The sequence below is a fragment of the Bidens hawaiensis genome, unplaced genomic scaffold (assembly GCF_021521415.1).
Source record: "Bidens hawaiensis isolate Kalapana, Puna unplaced genomic scaffold, B.hawaiensis_p1.1 tig00002423_1, whole genome shotgun sequence".
NCBI lineage: Eukaryota > Viridiplantae > Streptophyta > Magnoliopsida > Asterales > Asteraceae > Bidens > Bidens hawaiensis.
In genome coordinates this window covers 2205159-2228978 of record NW_027491133.1, presented here as the reverse complement: position 1 = coordinate 2228978, position 23820 = coordinate 2205159, and the positions used below count along the sequence as shown (strand labels likewise).

Here is a 23820-nt window from a genome sequence, read left to right as displayed (position 1 = left end):
ACCAAATACATGATTAAACTTAGAATGATCTAACCAAATGTAGATGAATATTCCTTTTTAATGATGGTGATGATGGTTGATGGTGATGATCTCCAAGCCTTCAAACTCTTCACTAAACCTTCTATGTGAGTGTTAGTGTGTGTTTTTATAAGAGAGAATTGGATATAAGTCTTTTCAAGGCACACTCTTCAAATGGCACAAGAGCCACTATTTATAGGCAATCTGGAGTGTGAAGCACGGCCCCGTGTTTGATGAGCACGCCCCCGTGCATTTTTAAGACATGTGCCAGATTTGTTTTGTCTTTTTTGTGACGTGGCCACGACCCCGTGCTTGATGAGCACGGCCCCGTGCTTTTTAGTGACATGTGCTAATTCTTTTGTCGTTTCTGGAAGGTAAGCACGGCCCCGTGCTTCCTGAGGCACGCCCCTGTGCTTTTTAGTGACATGTGCTAATTCTTTTTGTCGTTTCTGAAAGGTAAGCACGGCCCCGTGCATCCAAAAGCACGGCCCCGTGTTTCCTGAAAGCACAGCCCCGTGTTTCAAAAAGCACAGCCCCATGTTTCCTGAAGCACAGCCCCATGTTTTGTTGTTTTCTTTGATTTTTCTTTAGCTTTTCATTCGTTTCTTCGTTTGAGGCTTGGATTTACCTGAAAATACATTTTAACATGATAAGTAGTTATTTTAACTATATTATACAATAGAAGTTGCAGTTTTTAGAGATTATTTTGTAAGGCCCCGTTACCGGTAGCCCTACTTTCGTGTTGCATTTACTCATAAACGCAGTTCTAAATATCAGAGTTAATTAAAACATTCGCGGAATATAAAAGCTTTCATAAAACATTTCATAATAAAACACGTCTTGTCTTAAAACATCATTTTGTCTTTCAAAATAAACGAAACATTAAACTTAAACGTCTTGAGTCTTCCGATGCCAGCCTATTATTCAGTGCCACGTGTCTCCTCAAGCGAGCTGCCTCATCCTACTCACCTGCGTGCATACTAAAAGTCAGCTACGCTGAGTGAGTTCTAGTTAATCATACACTATGCAATACACATAAACTTATATTCTTCCATTCATACTTTCATACTTTCATACTTTCTTTTGTATTAACTTACTTTCATATCTTACGTTATAAAGAGCATTACGCCCTACATTCCTCGAGTATTATTAGGGCTCGGTACCCTCCTTCCTCGAGTATTATTAGGGCTCGGTACCCTCCTTCCTCGAGTATTATTAGGGCTTGGTACCCTCTTTCCTCGAATATTAGTAGGGTTCGGTTCCCTAGTTCTCGAATATTAGTAGGGTTCGATTCCCTCTTCGTTACCGTACATCCATCATTTCCTGCTTTTATTAACTTTATCACATTCATACACATAAGCATACATATCATACTTACCTTATACTTAGCGTTACAACCTGACAGTACGTGCAATATCCGAAGATCGTTCACGTACCGTCAAGCCATCATTCATACATTTCACATTATTCACATAAGGCATACACTTATCTCTTAGGATAAGCGTATTAACAAACATATTGAGTATGCACACAGCCTCGAAAACATGACACATAATTGGGGCAAGAAACTCACCTGAACACGGTTACGTTCACCGTTAATCGTAATTCCTTTCTTCAGTTGTGCACGGCTGACTGTATAACAAGTATACGTATCAATTAACTATCACTTCTCATATCATCTTTCTAGTCTTAACTAGTACCCACAACGAACGGGGGTCCGGGGGCAGCGCCCCTGGCAGCGGGGTCTAGGGGCGGCAGCCCCTAGCAGGGTCCAAGGGGCAGAGCCCCTGGCTGGGGTCGAGCTGCCAGGTCAGCTTGGAAAAAATTTATTTACATTAACTGTCTTAACACATTTTCCATTAGGTTTTTAATTTATTTTCTAAGCGAACTTAACTTTAGGCGAAGTTAAACCTTAGGCGAACTTAGCTTTAGGCGAAGTTATACCTTAGGCGAACTTAGCTTTAGGCGAAGTTAAACCTTAGGCGAACTTAGCTTTAGGCGAAGTTAAACCTTAGGCGAACTTAGCTTTGCAGGCGAAGTTGTCATCAGGCGAACTTAGCTTTGCAGCGAAGTTGTCATCAGGCGAACTTAGCTTTGCAGGCGAAGTTCATCAGGCGAACTTAGCTTTGCAGGCGAAGTTGTCATCAGGCGAACTTAGCTTTGCAGCGAAGTTGTCATCAGGCGAACTTAGCTTTGCAGGCGAAGTTCATCAGGCGAACTTAGCTTGCAGGCGAAGTTGTCCAGCTGCAGGTACTGTTCGTCCTTAAATCCCTTAATCATCTTCGTTTCTTAACCAAATAACTCGATTTAGGTATCCACGGAATCGTCTGACCAGCGCCTACAAACCCCAACCATCAAATCGACCTAACATCGATGTTTAAAGGGTGCGATTTAGGCATATAGGTTACGGGTTCTTTTATCAATCGATTAACCCATCAAATCATAACCATTTTCAGTAAGTTTAGCTTTGTTGGATTCGTTTTTACCATACAAACACAGATCTATCATTTCTATACTAATCCAAACCTAAACGAACAAGTTCTTGATATAAACGTACCGTAAATGAGTCGAACTACGAACACGAGCTGGTCTTGTTGCTTTGGTTCGTCACGACGATCTAGCACCAACGAGCTCGGGTCCTCGCCTTTGGATCTTGGTTCGGGTTGTGTGTGTTTTGGAGTGTGCAGAGATTAGGATGGATAAATGGATGGAATGGAAAGGATTGGGGTTTAAGGGGGTATTTATACTTCCTTAAGCCCATGGACCGAAGGCCCATATTTCCTTTTGGTCCATATCTAATCCCATCTAATTATCCTACTAAGTCTTCATATTTTGCTATTATTATTATCGTTCCACTAACTCGTTTATTTCACCCGACAAAATAATATAATAAATATTACTTTAGAAATTTCGGGATGTTACATATTTGATGCTAAAAAGATGTATATTTTTATATACATCAATAAACAATGTATATCAACCAATAAAATCACAAATGTAGCGTATAAGGACTGTTCTACTTATTTGTAACATATTTGTGTAATCTTAGTTCTGTAATTTCTGTAACTTTAATGTAAATTGTAATTGTATAAAATATATGATCATTTTGTTAAGTATATTTCACTTAATGATTAAAGTATAAAATTTTCATCAATTACCCGTGTAATACACGGGCCTCAAACTAGTATACATATATATAATTATAAACCCTTTTCCCGGTATTCATTATATGAAAGATGTGAGTTTTGTATTTCATAACTATATGAATCGTGATGTGATTACATACAGATAGTTATAATCGTCAAGTTCTTAGTAATTTTTGTTACCGGTGATCGTACAACTTGTCACTTATGCACAAGTAGTTGTTAACAACCGGTTACCATTGTTTGAAGTTGCAACTACTAGTATTAACTTTATTGCTGACGGAAATAACCAAAGTCATTGATATTTGAGTAGACTAACTATTGGGCAAGACTCACTTTTAAACCAACCTTCATGGATCAACATCGTTATTGGTCCCTTGTAGGTTGTTTGAACAACAACTGATGCAATTAATGATTTCAAAGAGAGCTAAGTTGTGCGAAATGATAAATCAAACTATCAACTACGAGTAAAGAGAGAATATATTTTTTATTTATAACAAAGATAATAATACAAAGACATAATGATTAACCTCAAGATACAAGAATATGTTATAATAATTGAAACCCCATAAAAACAGAAAGTTTGGTTTACAATTGCTCTATATCCCCCCCCCCCCCTCTCATCTTTTGTGTTTACTTGATTTAAATACGTGATTGTGATCAATATAGTGTATACTATTTTGTGCTTATTGCGATGTGGACAACAAGCAGGGATGTAGAAGCATAGGCGTTGATGCTCAAATATCTATTTTTGTGTCCGAGCAAGGTGTAGAAGCATAAGTCATGATATCTATTTCTGTCACTAGAATATTGTCTCTTCAAATGTAGCTTTGGCGATCCTTGAGTTGGTCTTCATAAACTGACTTAACTTTTGTGAATCATGACTTACGTTTCATCACTAATTCTGTTCGCACATCTATCTAGATGGATACCACATAACTTCCAACAATCTTCCTTGAGTATTGAAAGGAAATACATAGATTATATTCCACGAAAAGAAAAAAGTCTACAATCGTCAGGAACTTGAAGAATAAGCCGACGTTCACTAATATTGCGGTAGAGAAAGACGAGAGATTTATAGAAATCAAAAATAAATCCAACTCATCTAATCTTTTACGTTTGATTCATGTATATTCTTTTTCACATTTTCTATAAATTTACTTACTTCTGTTCTCTTTTTATAAAATCATATAATATTATTTTGCTTTTATAAATATACCTTATTTATTTTGGATTGGATGAGGCCTTTTAATTAACAACTCCTATCGCCGTCAACAGTTGAACTCACACACACACACACACACACACACACACTATACGCATCGCTCACTCCGCACCCACCCGACTCTCCTTTCTTCAAACAACCCAAAACCTCCTTGAACACACAATCAACATAATAATAATAATAATCTTCATCATCTTCCGATGAATAACAACAACAACGACGGTAACAATCGCCGGTATCCTCCCGGTATCGGGAACAACCCCCGCGGCGGCGGCGGTGGTAATTTTCAAACAAACCCTAATTACCACCACCGTAATCCAAATCAATTCCAACAACAACAGCAACAACACTACCTGCCACCGCCAAATCAACAGCACTACAATCAGAAGCAGCAGTGGCAAAAACTCAACCCTAACGCCCCTGCTTCTTCTACTACGAGTAACAATAATAATAATAATATCAATTTCGAAGTCCAAAAAACTGTGCAGTCCGTAGATTCAAGGTCAAATTTGTAATTTCATATAATTAATTATTTACAATAATTGACTTTTATATGTGTTTAATTAGGTTTGTTAGTAAGGATGTGATATGATTTAGTACAGATAATAAATGGTGATTTTAAGGACTTGTGTGTAGGTTTACATGTTTATTTCATGTTCAACTGCCATTGCTAGTACTGTGAAATATTTGATACAATAATCATACTTGTTAAAGCCCCTCTCTTATTGCGCCTACGCCCAATATATGCATTTCTCTTGCATTTTTTGCTTCTTGAGTGACGGAATATTTTTGTAGATGCATATATTTTCTGTGATTTTTATTTGATTTGTTTTGATTGAGGAAAATTTATGAAATTGTTAGACCAAAAGAATGCTCAATAGCTACCAAGAACTCTTAGGAGTTAGGAAATTAGGATATGGTTTCCAAGTATCATCTTGACTGATACTCTGCATTTTTTTCGTGTGTGAGCAACTGAAGTTCCCTCTTTGCTTTAATTCTGTAATGTTTGCGAACACGTATATGTCGTGTGTGGTTTAAACTATTTGTAAGCTGGCCGTGAATTTATTTATTTGTTTTGTGGTTTTAGTTCTCAAGATTGGAAGGCACAGTTAAACATACCGGCAGCGGATAAACGTTACAAGACTGAGGTATGCATGCAACAGTTGACATTATGTGATGTGCTTCTTAATAATAATAATAATAGATCCTTTCTGGAGCTTGTTTTTCTTAACATTTTCATTTTCTGTGTATCGTAAATAGCATATCTGTTGTTTATGACTGTCATTATGCTACCGTGTTGTTAATAGCAAGTTATGTATCATCTGATTATAAAAAGTAACACAACCTTACAAACCTACAAAATGCATGGTCGAGCATACATGTTTCGTTTTCTTAGAGAAAATCAAAAGCATAATGAGTTCATTGTTATTCTGTATTAGTGGCGTCGACTATTATAGTGGATGACGCGAATACAGTTTTAATGATGAAGGGCTGATATTTAACTAAGTTAAAATCTTGAAAATAAAACTTTTCATGACTCTGCGATATTCCAGAAATGGAAGATGAATCCATTTATGGGATGAAGTTCTTTTGACGGTTTTTTTAAACTCTAGTCTGTTACTTTATATCATGTATTATGATAGTAGACGATCATTTTTTTTCCTGTATTTTACTATACAGGATGTCACAGCAACTAAAGGAAATGAATTTGAAGATTACTTCTTGAAACGAGAGCTACTTATGGGAATATATGAAAAGGGTTTTGAAAGACCTTCTCCTATACAAGAAGAAAGTATTCCAATTGCTTTAACCGGTAGTGATATTCTCGCGAGAGCTAAAAATGGAACCGGGAAAACCGCAGCCTTTTGCATTCCCGCTCTTGAGAAAATTGATACAGACAACAATGTTATCCAAGGTTATTATTTACATGTCTTTAATACTTGCAAATGATATTATTATTGCTAACTTGTGGTGCCAATAATATATACAGTTGTGATTCTGGTTCCAACCAGAGAATTAGCTCTTCAAACTTCACAAGTTTGCAAGGAACTCGGAAAGCATTTACAAATTCAAGTAATGGTCACAACCGGAGGAACAAGCTTAAAAGATGACATCATGCGTTTATATCAACCCGTTCATTTACTCGCTGGTACTCCTGGAAGAATTCTGGATCTTACCAAAAAAGGAATTTGCAAACTTAATGAATGTGCAATGCTTGTTATGGATGAGGTATCAATATTTAATAATAACATTTTCGCCGTTTAGTTTAGTAATTACTGTTTGGTTATTTGGTTCTGACTTTAGTTCCTTTATAATTCAGGCTGATAAGTTATTATCTCCCGAGTTTCAACCGTCTGTGGAGGAACTAATCAGTTTTCTTCCTGCGAACCGACAAATTTTAATGTTTTCGGCAACATTTCCTGTTACTGTCAAAGATTTCAAAGACAGATACCTGAAAAAACCGTATGTTGTTAACTTAATGGATGAGCTTACTCTTAAAGGTATCACACAATATTATGCTTTTGTAGAAGAAAGGCAAAAGGTTCACTGCCTCAACACACTTTTCTCAAAGGTTTGGACACAACTCACAACTTGGCTTGTAAACGAACCGAACGAACACGAACAAAGCATGTTCGTCTTTGTTCTTACTTTAATCAAACAAACGATTGAACACAAACACTTGAACGCGATTTTCTTGTTCGTGTTCTTTTGTTAAGACATGTTCATGTTCGTTGATCTTTGTTCTTTAACAATATAAATGAATGAACATAACTGAGCTGAAACCAGTTAGAAGTAATGTGTAGAACAATGGTTATGCCTAAAAAGTTATTAAAACTAAACTAAGTTGCAATTGGCCAAAAAAAATTTGAATCATAAACCAACAAATTTGGAAATACTCGAACTAATGGACATAGATGAACGAACAAGACATGTGTTCATTCGTTCGTTTAACTAAAAGTAAATGAACCAAATTTTTGTTCATGTTTGTTCGTATATTGAATAAACGTACTTTCTGCCGAACAGTTCACGTATGGTCTACTGAACATATTTTTCTTTTTTTTTTTGAAATAACTGATTTTATGTGCAGCTGCAAATCAACCAATCCATCATTTTCTGCAACTCTGTGAACCGTGTAGAGCTATTAGCCAAGAAGATTACAGAGCTAGGCTATTCTTGTTTTTATATTCATGCTAAAATGTTGCAAGATCACCGTAATCGAGTGTTTCACGACTTCCGTAACGGCGCATGCAGAAATCTTGTTTGTACCGGTAAATGCTAAAATGCTATTAAAAATTTATTTATCAAAAGGAAAAAAAAAGAAATAACTGATTTTGTTTTTGCTATAACAGATCTATTCACAAGGGGTATAGATATACAGGCAGTCAATGTTGTTATCAATTTTGATTTTCCTAGGAATGCCGAGACGTATTTGCACAGGGTATGCTTTTTTAAACAAATTTACATGCTTGAGCTAATGTTATGAAGTGAAATATTGGTGTTGTGATTGTAGGTGGGTCGGTCCGGAAGGTTTGGACATCTGGGTTTGGCTGTGAATTTGATAACCTATGAAGACCGCTTCAACTTGTATGTAGTCTCATATTTCCAAGTGACATAACTTGCTATACTTTACAGTTTACCTAATTAATATCTTTGTGCTGTTCTACAGGTATAGAATTGAACAGGAGTTGGGAACTGAGATTAAACAAATTCCTCCTCAAATTGATCAAGCTATCTATTGCCGGTGATTCATTGAAAATGCTTTGCAAAGGTTAGTAAGTGTTTCTTGTAATGTGTGGTAATTGACTTAGATGCCCAGAGTAGTGCACATGTCAATGTTTAATAGAGGTGCCAATATGAGTATGTAGGGTAAAAATCTCGGCTAAACAGGCGATCTCGGTTTAAGAATTTTTCTTACCCATTTGGGTAAAGCTAGTCATTCAAACCAAACTATCGATCAGTTGAAATCAGTTTGGTTACGTTGACTGCTTTAAGCCAATTTTATTTTTATTTCTTTTTTTAGCATATAAAACAGTAAGTTACTATGTTTGAAAAAAAAAAGTTATTAATGCTTGAAACAGTATGTTTTTTTTTAAATAAGTACACGTATAAACATATTATCAACCCTCTCATTGAACAAATTTGTTATGGCTAAATTTGTAGCACAAGAAATGAAGAGTACCAATACATGGGCTTATACCATACCTGCTCTAAAATCTCAGTTTATTTAATTAATTGAACATTACACAAAATCTCTGGTGTGTGTACCAAGTACATTAGAAATGCATGCGGTCTCATGGTCCGGGCCAAATACGTGGCTTAAGGGAACTTTTATGTCTGTCTAATAGAATCATGTGACACTTAACACAACAATTAAAGATAGAAAACTTAAAATGATGTGTGACTCAACATAATAAAAATTTTTTGAAGAGCTAAATTTGTTCTCTCAATATCTGAATTTAAGGAGCAATTAATAGTTAATTGATGCCTCTAGGTATGGCTTAGGATGTTGTGTATATCTTTTTAGGTTGTACATATATGTTATTTATATGTTAAATTATATCTGAATTTTATAAACACTTGGAATTACTTAACAAGGGTATGATTAAAAATTATAGAAATGAAATGCTACTGTTTTTATTACACGTTGTGCTTGACACCCCCCCCCCCCCCCCCCCCCGAGTTGTATTAACTCTACTTCATATATTTCTAGTATTTTGTGATCAAATTAACAAATTACCTTATATCAGTGAACTCTGCAGATTTAAAACATTTCAATTTTTAAATCAACGTGAAGAAAGGAGCTGCTGATACATGAAACATGGGATAGAGAATTACAGCAATTCAACACAACCGGTTTACAAATGTTAGCATCTTTATCGCACCTCTCCTTTTAGTTTAGAATCTGTTATATGCTAGTTGTAGCTGATTGTGGTGAATAGCGTGTACTCGATGTAGTTTGTTCTGCATTCATAAAAAAACCCCAAAAAAAAGAGTGGAAAAAAAAAGAAAAACAAAAAAAAAAGACATCTTGCTGAGCTTTTTTCTTTTTATATATATTTTTTTATTTTACATTTATGTTGGATATGAACTTGAAACTTCTTCCTGTGTTTGATTTTTTTCACATTAACAGTATATGTTTCTTGATTCTCTTTAGTAGCTAAGCAATATAAACAATATTTGAAACATCATAGTCGTCGCCAATTGTTAATCTTATTGTGTATAAATCAATTTTAAGTTGACAACCATATGAGCACTTGTCTGTAATGCGGCTCAATTATATACAGGGAGACAAAAGAGACGCTGCTGTTATACAGTAGTGTATAGGTTATAGTTAAAACAATAGGTATAAATTATAAATGTTTATATGGTTTACTTAAAAGTAATCTATTGAACGATCTTATAAAACCAGCATATACCAATGTGGTTTGGATACGCATGTCTGGCAACATATGCTTGGTTTGAACTTTGAAGAGACATTTTTGGAAACAAATATCAATACTTTTTCGACGACTGTGCGTTAGTGATAGTGACAAACACTGGTCATGGTGGTGTTGACTGATTTAGTCACGTCTTGATTTAGCAAGTTTTTACGAGAGGAGTTTGTTTAATTGTTGTATATTTCAGGTAGACCTAAAGTGATCTGATGTATGTCATTCCTAGCTATGGCATGCACAATATATAAACTTATCTAAAGAGCATATTTTATAAAAATATATATATTTAACTAATTAAACTTTGAGTAAGTGATATTCCAAGTGTGCAAATACATTAAGGGGGTGTTTGGGATTCATAAGCTACAATATTGTAACATATTATAACCTATCAACTTATCCTCTCACATATCAAACAATCCCGAACACTTTTTTTTATCTTTTCAGTAACTTATAAGTCATAAGTTGGCTATAATAAGCAATCCCAAACACCCTCTAACATGGATTAAAAAAAAATTCATGCAAAATATACTAACTCACACGACTAAAAATTGATGAGGTAGTGTTTTACGTTAACAAAAGCGTTTACATGAGATTCACATCACAAAAAGAAAAATACATGTAAAACATTTACATTTACAATGAGTGTATCTGTAGTTTAATGTTTATTGTCGATTCATGAATACATACATTTCAAACAAGTTCAACACACTTTATATAAAGTATATTTAATATATAAAAAGTAGTTAAAAGGTGTTTATTTTCACATAAAATGAAGTAATATTAGTTTTTATGGTATTATAATAACATTTTATTTTACTGAATTATCCATACTTAACAATGACTCCTTAATGTTGAGACAATGTGTGTGTTGGTGGGGGTTGATTCCACTTCATCCAAAAACCTAATTAAACACCGAATCACTCATATTAAAGGGGAGGGGGGGGGGGGGGTAGGGAGAGAGACGTTACCTCATTACAGAAACACAAAGAAAATGCGAATCTACTACTCTCCACTAATCACATACACACATTCAATTTTCTTTCTTTTATTTATTTTTTAGTGAAATCCGCGCTTGCTAAAAATTAAACATGATGGTTAAAACCTACTGTCTACATAGCTTTAACGTAACACTATATATATTAGATTACAACACATGTAGTAACCATATATTTCTTTTCACTTTCTAAAATCCCCTAATACATATCTTTTCATATAAATATATACATATATTTTCACCTTTTCACATCTGTTAATTGCTTAATGATTCATAATCTCACTAAATGATGATTTAGCATTCCAAGTTATGGCTAAACTACTGGCTGGAAACACATAGTTCCCATTTGCTCCAATATTGAAATAAAATATTATTTACTATTTTCAGTTTGTTTTGTTTCGTTTGCTTTATTCTAACACACTTTAGATGCTAAAATAATAAACTATGGCTTTTAGCTGTCCTAAACTTCTAGTTCTAATATTTTATAAAGTAAATTAAATTAAAAGTTTTGACATTTTGATCCTAAATGTGTTAAGTTGCAAACCGTGAAGTAGGGGTGTATTTGTCTTTTTGTTCATATTTCTTACATATAGATAGTTTGTGGTACCACATCGTGTGAATCGTTGATTATTATGTCTCTAATTATTGATCACGGGTACAAATAGATACAAAATCAAGCTAGCTCATGATAAAGGTGTCTCAACTTGATTATTTTCTAAACTAAAGAAACCCGTACAGTTAATGACATCGGACATGACATTTGCTTTACATCAACCTTATTTATGATCATGGATTAAAAGCTTTAAATAAGTGTTTTGATTTTGGTGTTATGGGCTATTTTATATTATTATGATTCATACAAGATCAAAGTAATGCGATAGTAAGTATGTGGTGAATGCTTGTAATAGCTAATGCAAATCTTTGACACGTTAACGAGAGCCTTTATTTCTTGGCTTAGACTATTCGTTGATGATGGGTCGATTCTACTGAAAAATGTTTCTTCTTCTTTTTTTCCCAATGGAGCCGTCGCTTTTGAGTGTCAAAGTTACTTGTTTTCTTACCAATTTTTAACCATTTGACAGCCTATTGATTTTGATTTTATTTTGAACAACAAAATATATTATTTACAAATCATCCTTATTGAGGATCGAACTCCTGACTACCATTTTGAAACTAAACCACCTTTGCCACCAATTACACCAAATGATGCGGGGTCGATGTTAGTATGTTATATCACTGGATACCTCAATATATAACCGGACTCTTGTGAGTCTTGAGAGGACAATGCATGCTTAATTAGTTAATTACCATCCGATCATCCATTCTTACTTAAAACTGTAAGTACAAATACCTTTACATGATCATCTACAACAATAGAGTTTAGTATGGTTAAAATTTAACTTTCCTTAAAAGTTAAAACATTAAGGGAAGCTTATTGTGTTACATGCATATTGTTAAAGGAGTAAAATCATGTTAAACCATAAAACTGATGTCGACAATTCGCGAGATTTAACATAACATGAATTAAGACCTTCACATAAGTGAACCATATATAGATTAAATCCAAACAAGAGAACTCAATAAACAAATTCATAAGAAGGTATACACTAAAGAACGTCGTAAAATAGAGATTTGCCATCCACGATAGCGAAGAAAGTAAAAGTAAATTTAAAGAACTGAAAGATCATAAAGTAAATTAAGACCTTATAAATCAACTGCCAACTTCAGTTATAAATTAAAAAAATGTTTTGATATATAGCCGTCACCATTTTGTCTCAGTAACTGAAATCACAAAAAGAAAATCTTATTTGAAATCTAGTCTTTAAAACACATCAGTAATTTTTGACATATTACCGATAATTATTCTCTTTTGTCAAGTAATCTATCGGTTAGAGATCAGTCAAAAATCTTAGAAGAATTAACACGACTATTAGAAATTTAGTTTTTGTGGTTTTAAACTTAACTGTCGATCACCAATGCACACACCAGTCGGTGATAACATTTTATCGGTAGTTAGAGAGAATAGAAAACACATTTGCTAATTAGTGCACTTACAAAATATATAGACATATATATAAATAATTATTAAAGTGATTTAGAAAATGTATAAAATATAAATATAGAATGAAAAAATGTTTCTCTATTAGCAATCTGATACTGATCAGCTTGAGCTAGTTGATAATTAACTAATAATAGAATAAATTAAGTTACGTGACTGTTAATGATCTTGAAATTCTATGGGACATGAAGGTATCTAGCTCTTATGACGTCGGTTCTGTCTTGATCAAGTGTAGCAGGTATAAGGATTCTCTTATTTAAATACTATCCCCTTTTACATTACTTTTTTTAATTAATTTGTTTATACTATAATTATTCCTTAATTTTAAAGCTGCATTTGTTGATTTTTAATTATAAGAAATAAAAAACAAGTTGAGTAACATAGCAAATTGATGACTGAAAAGTATGTCAGATATGAAAATTGTTAAAACACATTTAAGTACGTATGCATGCTATGTTTGAATTATCATGCTAAATTTATTACTTCTTAATTAATCATGTTATGCCCGGTTAACATGTTTACGAATTGTTTATAACTTGATTATAGTATGTTCTTCACAACCCATTAATCCATTTGATGAGTTACACAATATAATTCAGATGTTAAGGATGAAAATTTATATGCAATAAACTATATATTGTACGTGTTCGCCTTTTTTTTAACTTTAACCCAAATGATCCCTAAGTAACCAATCTTTTTAAAAACTAAAGAGAATGTATTGAGTTTAAATAAAAAGATTGGTTATTTTTTTTTATTGAAAGTATTTATTTGGTAGGTAGAATTCACATACGCGTTGCTACAATCATATATAAAATATATGTGCGTGAAAGATTAAGAGTGGGGGCCACACCAAACGTTAGTTACTTGTAAGTCCGAATTTAAGGACTAGGCTTTTGCCAGACATCCTCCACAGCACAAGCTAGTCCGCCACCTCACATCCGCACAAAGCGGACCTCCCATAAACTCCATTGGTGTAGATGAACCAAGGGTAAACATACACAATTAGCATATCTCTATCCGGATTTAATTCAATATAGAGTGTCAGAGAATTACACAAGCCATCTCAAACTAAATTATACTATACGTCACTACAATACCATACTGTACCGTATCATATTTGTTAAAACATATATCGATCTGGCTATTTTCTAAAACAAATTCTTTCTCAGTGTGCATCTGGTTTCCATATATAAAACCTTTAGGGCACGTTAGTTTCACGAAATAAAATGGAATTGGATTTGGAATATGAATATTTCAATAGGAATTGGAATTGGGGGGAACTGAAATCCAAACACATTCTTAATGTATTCATTTGACAAGTGACTAGAAATCAAGAAGGTTTTTTTTACTATGATAACGGCGAAAACATTTTAATTTTTTTAGATTTTTTGTTTTTTATTTATATTTTGCGTTATGATTTTTTTATTATATTTTTGAAATTTTTTATGAGTTTTATATTAAGATCAAAAACCCCTCAAAATAATATTCAAAAATAATAATAAAAAAATTCATAACTCAATATATAAATTAAAAATAAAAAAGTAAAAAAGTAAAAAAACTAAAATGTTTTATTCATTGTCCTCGTAAAAAAAATCGAGATAAGATTCCTATGAATTTCCTTGAATCTCTCCACATTTTGGAAGGATTTGAAATCCCTGTATTTGAAGGAATTGAATTCTAATTCCAATTCTTTGAATCGAACACATCAAAATGGAATTAAGATTCCAATTCCAGCTAAACGAACAATTCATGTCATGAGATTTTAATTTCAATTCCATTGAATTCTCACGAATTTTATGAAACGAACACGAACTTAAAGTTCAACAAATCAATTGAATCTAATATGAAAACAAAAATATTACAACATGGAGAAAATTGAGGTCCTACACACATATTATCAAACCTAGTAAATTTGACTATTTTATTCCCATCAAATCTGATTATTTATCAACCCATACACCATGACAATTGCCATGATTAATGATTGGTCGACACGGGGTTGTACAGTTAACGTAAACACATCACTTCCAAACTTAATCCCTGTGGTTGTTTGCTTCTCTTTAAACTCCGCAACAAGTGCACCTTCTTGATCAGCATCTACAATCTTGAATCCTAATTTACAATCCATTCTAACAATCTTGTATGTACATTCTGAGCGTGTTATATCATTGCACAAACTAACGAAAATGCTTCGATGTTTTCTTACACGAAACCATAGTTGTTTTTGTGCACTACAAGCATCCCATTTATATCCATCCCAACAACCGAATAATCGTAATTTCTGCAACCATAATATAACAACAGTAAACATCAATTTGTAACTTAAATAATAAACTGCATGCATGTTTATGTCAGTGTAATGCTTGAGTTATTTGAGATCAACTTGCTACTAAAATCAAGCTCTTAAATAAATGGGCACAAACTTCACTTATTGAGTTTGAGTATAGGATTGCAAGCATAAATTAACAAGACTATATTACTTATACCCTTTTTATTTAACATATAAGATATATAATTATATATTTATTACAATTATATATTAGATTATGATAAAATAACTAAATAATTTGTAATATGTTATATATAAAAATTATAACTATGGATATATATAAAAACAATTAAAAATATATACAACTTGATTAATATATAATAAACAAACCGAGAGCTCAAGCTATTCGATCCTGAGCCGAGCAAGCTCTAGCTTTCGTAAACTAAACAACCTGAGCCTTGAAGGGCCTAGGCTCAACTCGTTTACACTCGATATACAAATAAATCTAAGTCAAGTGAATTTGTACCTTTCGTAGCAAGGAAAATAAAACTTTTCCTCTAGTATCCATAAGATAAACTTCTTGACCACATTTATTGTCGTAATTATCAACCCGATAAACAATTTCGCCTTTTGAATTATATACGGTGCATCCATGCGTGTTGAAAACTAAAGATTTCATCCAAATTGTGAACGATTCTGGCTTTAAATTAGCTGTTAAGTCAGAAGAAGAAGGTGAATGTGTTTGAGGATAAACCCTAGACATTAAAGGAGAGAAGAAATAAAGCAAGTCTTGTTAGAAGATGCAAAAGGTTGTATATATATAGACATAAATGGTAGTTAGTTTATACATATTTGCATGTAGCTTGCTAGGTCAGCTTCTTGGAAGTGCATTCATGTCTGTCCAAGTGACAAATGATCCATATCTAGAACCCCACAAATTATTAAATAGTCTTGAAGGTTATCTTCACTATAACCATAGATTTAAAGTTAATTTTATACACTTAACTACTAATAAGAAGAATATATATTACCAACCGGCCCCTAATGGTTATAAAAGTTGGGTTATTTTTTATATTAATTATACACTTCAAGTTTTCTGAGACGATATTTAATATGATAACAAGTATCGATATTTTGTAAACTATTACTAGTAAAACTAATTTGGTAATGAATAGATGTATTACGTAATACGTATACCGCACGTCTCTTGACATTTATCCGCAAAGTCTAAAGACTAATTTGCTAATATAGTATATTATTTTAAGAAAATAACAATTTTACCTTGTAACCTAATATTTTTAAGTACTATCAATTTAATTAGAACACGTTTGCTTGCTAATAATATAGATATCGATCAAAACTATCCAAAGTTGTACTAACAATTAACTAGGCTTGTAAACACAAGGGAATAACTTTTCTGGTAATTTCTACCAACTTTATTTAATAATATTTGAGGTCAAAATCCGACAATTGTACGTACGGCCGTTTTCGCATCATCAGCTACTATATTCTAATTCTATTGATTAATTTAAGGTAATCTAAGGAGTGATAAATTAAAACGATGAAATAATAAACTACATATTTATATTTCACACGGTTTTAAAATTGTTTACACTCAAAGATTATTCAACTATAAGTCTAGAGTGGCTTTAATGAAAGTTGGCGTTTAAAAAAAATAAGTCTAGAGACAAGCTATTTAGACGTTGTTAGCTAGTATTTAAAATTTGTGAGTTTTAATTATTATACTGAAAGATGTTTAGATTATTAGTGTCTCCAGCTTGCGTTATATGCAAATCATATTCATGGTTAGATTAGAGACTTGTGAAATGTAGTTTGTACTATAAGAGAGCTCCCAGTTCAATTACTAGATGTTGGGTGTGATTGGGACCATTGGGTTGAATATTCACTATATCGACATACGCTGTGGTAGGATGTTGATCGGATTATTGTATTTGCCTAGCTAATTACTTTAACTTATTTAAAACAAGATATATAATATGATTGCTAATTATTGTTTCATTGAAAAGAAGAAAGTCGACATTATAAAGAAAAAAAATTATTGTATCATTATTCTATTAACATGTACTTATCTTAATAGGAACAATTATATATATATATATATAGGGGAAGGTGTTAACGTACAAATTAAACTAATATGCTAAACGTTAGAATCAAGTGGAGTAATTATATATATACAAGTAGGGTAATTATGTAATTACATTATAGAGTAATTAATTATCATAGAGTAATTACTTAATTACTCTACTTGATTCTCACGTTTAACACATTAATTTCATTTGTATTTGATCCAACCCATATATATATATATATATTCTTAATTATAGACATTGAAAATATCATATATACACACCCGACCGAACCTAAAAACTATCATTATATATTTGGGTAGATTACTCCTTGATTACATTTATAAACACCGTCGAGTATTAGCAGGGATATAGATGCGACCATTGTTGAAAAGTCACAACTTTGACAGCTAATCAAAGCTGTGATCAATCACAAACAAATCAATTTATGATTAATTAAAGAAAAGTTTAATTTGATAGTAATTAGTCTTATTAAGGTCATCCTAAGTCTTGTACAAATGGAGGCTTTAGCATGTGTTCTTGTCCATTTAAGGCTATAGGGATCAACACTACGACACGGCACTACTTCGTGAAGAATTTAAAACCATAAATATTAAATAATATAAAACATTTAGAGCGTCCCTGCTTCTCTAGTGCATTCACTTTCAAACAAATTCAAACGCGGTCTATCAAATTTTGACCAATTGAAACATAACCATTATATTCTATGTTTTCAAATTCAAACACCTTAAGTTCTTTAAAAAAAATAATAAAACAACATTATATGTGTATGCGTGCGCAAGCGTGTGTGTGTGGTGGAGAAGAAGGGGGGGGGGGGGGGGGGGGCGGGGAGATATTTGACAGTGTCCCTCACGTTTTCTTCCATTCATTAAAATCTGAAAATTGGATGGCTGGACAAACGAAATCACGCAAACGCCACCTCAATTTACTTCATCTTAAACTGGATGTCACATGCATGCCATGTGTCCGTACCGGAAGGAAGTAAGTGATTCTCTCCGTATATATCTAATATCTTTATGTCTGAACGCTAACATTTCAATACCCATATATTGACATTATTAGACAAAATACATTAGCAAAGGTTTATTGTAGTTATCTTCACCGTAGATGATATGATCTTAATATATGAGTTCTATAATCATTTGCACTTTTGATATATAATATCATCCACAACACACATTAGGTAGTTAGGCATGGGCAAGCTACAAAGGCGCGACTTGGATGGCATTGTGACATGGCGTTGACAAGTTTCATTATGAACGGCTATAGAAATGGTCTAGTTGTTTCGACACATTGGGCATAACCGAAATGCAAATGATTTGATCTACCACGTGAGCGTGTTAATTTGTTTCATGATGCTTGCTCAAAACACATGTTCATTGTTCAACATTTTGAGTAAAAATTTAGGTGGACATCAATGGGAACTCCTAATGATATAACCATCACAAAAAAAGGTAACCATATAATACTTGACTGCACAAAACAAAAGGAAACCATCAAAAGCAAAATAAATGATAATAAAAAACAAATAATCAGAAGTTGAAGGCAATAATCACCATCTATTCATTAAGTTGAAGATTCTGAGACTCTGCTTGCCGTTTCTTCTTTTCATGTAAAAGAACGATTACACATTTACACGTGAAAAACATCAAAATCACAGCCAGTGAAGAGAGTACAATGAATTCAATCACAATCACTAATCCAAGAGCTGCACATCATGTTGTAAACATTAAAGTAGCACAAATTAAATAATAATAGTAAAAGTTGGAAGCTAAATAAAATCAACTTACAATGAGCTACTAATGAATTCATGGGTATTCCTATTATTAAGTTTACAGTAGCCTCAGACATAAGAGGCGCTGACATCATCTCAGAGCAATCGGGATAACAACCGTACCACCCCATATCATTAACCCTCAATCTAAGGACTCCAACATGTTTGTCAGCCTGCAATCATCATAGTTCATACATTGAATATGTAAGTACTAAAAACATGAAACATGATTGATACTCGCATAATAAACTAGTTGCTGAAGAAGAGTGTTGCACTCGTTAATCGTTCCCAGAAATCTAATGCCTTTAACATTGCTCAAAGTAAAATGTTTTGAGATTTTAACAAATGTTTCAAGGGGTTGCCATTGTTTGCTTCTTTTCGGCTTCAATTCAGTTGTGCTTATAAGCTGAGCTGTCAGTTTGGCTGATAATGTTCCAGAACTTACTTCCACCGAAAACATCACACGGAAGTCAGTCTCATTCCCTGCCATGAATTAGATGTATGGGAATGAAAATAAGTTGAATACTTATTATCTAATAACTGAATGTACCTGGGAAAGTATGATGATCTGGATCCCAAATGAAGAAATTAAACGTGTCTCGTCGTCTATCAAATATCAAGAATCCTTTATTTTCATTCTCATTCTCCAGTATAATAAACTTAGGCACGTTAATAACTGGAGGATCATTAACCGGTTCCACATGTATTGGAACATCCACATGTCCTTTTCCATTTGTATTAATGGTGGTGACTGCAATAACATCATCGCCACTGAAGTTTGCATTTCTGCTTCATAAACAACACGCATGCCAATAATCAAACATTCAAAATGCCAATCACTCGATAATAAATTAATAACTAATCAATCGTATGAAGTACCCGATGTATTGGAGTGACTTTAGCGCAAAGTTAATGACTTCCAAACGGCCCGTTATATTCAAGCATTCATCTGTCCCTTCCATTTTAGTGACGGTAAGTTCATTCCACATTGGATGCCAAAGTTGCATTAAAAGAAGAGAAAGAAATACAGTCCCGTTTCGTGCGGTTAGGATAACAGAAATGCTTTCTAGTGGATCAGAATATCCTATCTCAAAGACAGAAAAACCACTGAGAAAGAAGATTATTAGAACTGCAAAATGCAAAACATTTTGGAAGTTTCTAGAGCATTTGACAGCTTACCCGAATCGAGGACTGAGTGTATCTTCAACTGCCTGCAACTGTTTCGGAGAAGAAACAACCTTTGGAGGAATAGTGAGGACATTTATGTCCACCTCACCAGCACCAAAGTTGACATGTGGATCTACTACTCTGTAAACAAATTTATCGTATCCGTAATATCCTTTATATGGTGTATATCTTAAGAGAGTTGTTCCATACTTCAAAAGTGATCCATGACTCGGCTGCCAAAACAACAATAATAGTAACAAGACCAAATTACGCCTTTCTCATTAATATTCGTTAACGACAAAATACATGTTTTTATTTATGAATTATTTAAATCTTTTGAGTTAATTACATAAATAGTCCCTAAAAGACTAAAATGCCCTCATGTGTTGTACATTACTGGATCCATCTAATGTCCATCCATCAAACGGATGGAATTTCTGACAACGTAAAGAATGGTGCTTGTTATAAGGACGAAAGGTAAAACTGTAAGTTTGTGTAGAAATAATAAACTTGTTCATCTTCCCTAATGATAATATCAGAAACTTCAAATCATACCGTTTCAAAGGAAATAAGTCTTCCTTCTCCGTCAAAGAAGATATCATTTTCTAGAACGTTAAACTCCGTGGACTGATCTTGCCAAACATTGACAGTATCATTGTGGACTGTCGGGAACAGCTTACCTGAAAGTTACATAATTTGACCATTTCAATCATTAAAAAAAATATAAAAATTTGTTTTATGTATTAAAATCAACTTTAAACTCACTATCTAAAACATGGATTCCAAAGGGCCAAGGCAAGAGACGTTTTCCAGCGTATGAAATGCATAACTCATAATATCCAGGACTATATGCTTGGTAGCACCCACTGTAAGTCCCATCATAATTGTCATAAAACCTGCACGGAAAGAAAGAGCCATCCTTTGAAGCTATTACCAGTTTCAATTTCCGTTCTTGTGACAATATCGGATTATCAAATGAATCCACCAGTCGCAACAATACATCATTTACAATTACTGCTGAAGCCTTTGTCCTGTATTTTATAACTCCTGATATAGACAGATTCGCTTCGGCTGCACCAAGTTAAAAACACATATTATATTCTCCAAAATTTATAATAATTAATCACACACACATACATACATATATTAGAATACCTTCACTTACTACCTTTATAAATGGATGGCCACCATTTAGTGGAATATTACCACAATATACACGAATTTCATATACTCCGGCTTTTTCAGCCACATAAGAGACATCAAACTGATTGCTCCTTGTTATCAAGTCCTCAGCAGCCTAAATATAATAAACAAAAAACTCATATAGTGTCTAAAACATAAATCATTGAAAGTACATGTGACTATATATGTGGAAGCAACATAAAATGTACTTACTACATCATCATGTGAGAAAACAGACGGAACATAACTCATCCCCGTTGGACCAAATGCATCGTAACTTAGCATCCCGGTTGGCTGAGTACCTGTTGAATATCCAAAAGTTTAAAATTTGATAAGAAAAATATAACGTTAGAAAAATGATAACAAATTTTATACCATTAGTAGAATCCCTTGGATGTATTTGCGGATTTACACGAAGAGCGAGTGAAGGCAGTGTAATTTGTACATGAAGCCACTCTACCTCAATTGGAGAAGGATACTGATAAGCATCATTTAATGATATTGAAAATCTAGAAACTTCACCAGCGACAGAATCATTTAAACCAGATCCATTCACAACACTATGCATATCATCACAGTACCCTATTCAATAAAAACATCAACATTTTCACGAAAACTGAGCAGAAAGATGACAAATCTTTAAAAACGTACCTATGTAGACACTAAATTCATATGGCATGTTCATAATATTCTTCTTATGGTTATCTGAGATGATGAGAATGAAGTCTCCGGGTTTAACTACCGTGAAAGAAAAAGATTGAATGCCCGGGGATACTTCCTTGTATCCCGACTCACAAATTGGTAAAGACAATTTTGACCCTTTCTCCATAACTTCAATATCAAATTCATACAGCCCGGGAACAAGGTTCCCGAATTTATCTCTTTGACTAATAAAAGTTTCCATCTTTGATAACAGCTGAAAAGATTTTGTTTCGGTGCTCCGATGCGCCAAACAGTTTGCAACATCAACTACATCTGTTCAACAAAAAATAATAACAATATATACGCAATCAATTGATCACAATTAATAACATATGTTACATAAATTACATACCAGGATGGATTGTTAAAGACAATGGGGAACCAATTAAAAAACTATTTTTGTGTTTTATGTGAACCAAGAGATGTCCTGCTGTGACTGCAACAAATTCAATGCAGACATAACCACCAAATTCATCCCATTCTTTGTTGCTTATATCCACTAACTCTGCCTTCGATCCGTTCAAAGTTGTTGCATAGACTTCAAAATGATAAACAATTTCTCCTTCGGTCATACGTGTGACATTATTCCCAAATGCATCTTTAGGAAGTATGAAGACTGTAGCTTTTGTCCCAGCTACAAAATCATGCATTTGACCCATCCATGACACAACACCACCAGGTTCATATATTGGACCTTTATATAAAAAAACAAATATTATTGAGCATTATTAGTCAGTCAAATATAAAAAAAACAAGCAAAATAAAGAACTTTAAGTGTAACAAACACCTGGTGCAACATAGTACTGCAAACTAGAATCCATAACACCGAAACGAGTATCGGTAATAAGCACATTGAAGGAGCCTTCCATAATGGGCATAAAGGAAATCGTCCAGTTAACATTGTCAAACCGAAGGTCAGTAATAAGACTAGTGTTCCCCATGACACCATTGACTGAGACATTTGGATAGAAAGAGTGTCCGTCTTGTTCGGACTTGAAATCTTTCAATACATCAACCTTAATAGCTGCAGTTTCACCTGCTCTAAATACAATTCCCCAATCCACAAAATTAAATGCAAGTGTTGGCATATCATCTGCACGAAAACTTACCCAGTAAATACACAAAATTATTTATGTTATTATGAATTACAGATGAGACGTGTACCTGGTAGTGACAGATTAGGAAGTGGAAGCATGAAGAAGACGAGTAGCAAGTGAGCAGACATGGCTGATGAAGATGATTTCAGAAATGAAGAAGCAGAAGCAGTTGCATATTGAAATTAAGAACGGTTATGGCTTCAAGTTAATTTTGTAGAGTGGAGATAAATAAATGGAGGGAAATCCGTTTTTTATTATTATTATTATTATTATTATTATTATTATTATTATTATTATTATTATTATTATTATTATTATTACTACTCCGTATTATTATTATTATTATTACTAGAAGAGTTCCGGCACGATGCAACGAGTGTTTGAACATAGACTCTGGCACATTAATACATGTGTATGTATTTGAACATTTTATAGGTTTATTAGTTGTATATTGAAGTTGTACCTTAATGCTTCATTGACTTGTAAGTTTTAAAAAACACATCGGTTTTGAAAGCTTTTTATATCGAAACGTCGACAAAAATAAGCTCGTCGCAACGGTATGTTTTTTTTTATTTTAAAGCATAATATATAAAAAATATAAGAAAGTTAAAACATTAAATAGAATTGTCAAGTTGTGGGTTAAAGAT

At 33.3% G+C, this 23820-nt stretch overlaps 4 protein-coding genes across 5 annotated transcripts; 1 reads left to right on the top strand and 3 right to left on the bottom strand.

Annotated features, from left to right (window-relative positions):
• The first annotated feature begins 4470 nt into the window (after positions 1–4470).
• Positions 4471–9418, top strand: LOC143619365 (uncharacterized). 2 transcript variants are annotated; one of them, XM_077091313.1, is made up of 10 exons: positions 4471–4888; positions 5474–5534; positions 6067–6301; positions 6377–6615; positions 6707–6958; positions 7475–7655; positions 7737–7825; positions 7898–7971; positions 8054–8155; positions 9147–9418. In XM_077091313.1, exons 1-9 carry the CDS (start codon positions 4587–4589, stop codon positions 8130–8132), a joined length of 1512 nt encoding a protein of 503 aa, XP_076947428.1. In that variant the 5' UTR covers positions 4471–4586; the 3' UTR covers positions 8133–8155; positions 9147–9418. The 2 variants fall into 2 exon arrangements, with proteins under 2 accessions (XP_076947428.1, XP_076947429.1); XM_077091314.1 differs by having other exon boundaries at positions 9135–9418.
• Positions 9419–14804: 5386 nt separating this feature from the next.
• Positions 14805–16010, bottom strand: LOC143619307 (protein LURP-one-related 11-like). Its single transcript, XM_077091265.1, has 2 exons — positions 15670–16010; positions 14805–15155 (listed from the first exon to the last, which is right to left on the bottom strand). The coding sequence occupies exons 1-2, from the start codon at positions 15904–15906 to the stop codon at positions 14805–14807; spliced, it is 588 nt and encodes a 195-aa protein (XP_076947380.1). The 5' UTR covers positions 15907–16010.
• Positions 16011–18810: 2800 nt separating this feature from the next.
• LOC143619238 (protein GAMETE EXPRESSED 2-like) lies at positions 18811–22278 on the bottom strand. Its single transcript, XM_077091213.1, has 12 exons — positions 22026–22278; positions 21750–21956; positions 21588–21676; positions 21348–21489; positions 20958–21263; positions 20748–20872; positions 20205–20425; positions 19905–20132; positions 19576–19811; positions 19276–19508; positions 19042–19198; positions 18811–18959 (listed from the first exon to the last, which is right to left on the bottom strand). Exons 1-12 carry the CDS (start codon positions 22276–22278, stop codon positions 18811–18813), a joined length of 2346 nt encoding a protein of 781 aa, XP_076947328.1.
• A 128-nt stretch (positions 22279–22406) lies between these two features.
• On the bottom strand, positions 22407–23301 carry LOC143619237 (protein GAMETE EXPRESSED 2-like). The gene is made up of 3 exons (XM_077091212.1): positions 23241–23301; positions 22864–23169; positions 22407–22770 (listed from the first exon to the last, which is right to left on the bottom strand). Exons 1-3 carry the CDS (start codon positions 23299–23301, stop codon positions 22421–22423), a joined length of 717 nt encoding a protein of 238 aa, XP_076947327.1. The 3' UTR covers positions 22407–22420.
• Positions 23302–23820: the final 519 nt, after the last annotated feature.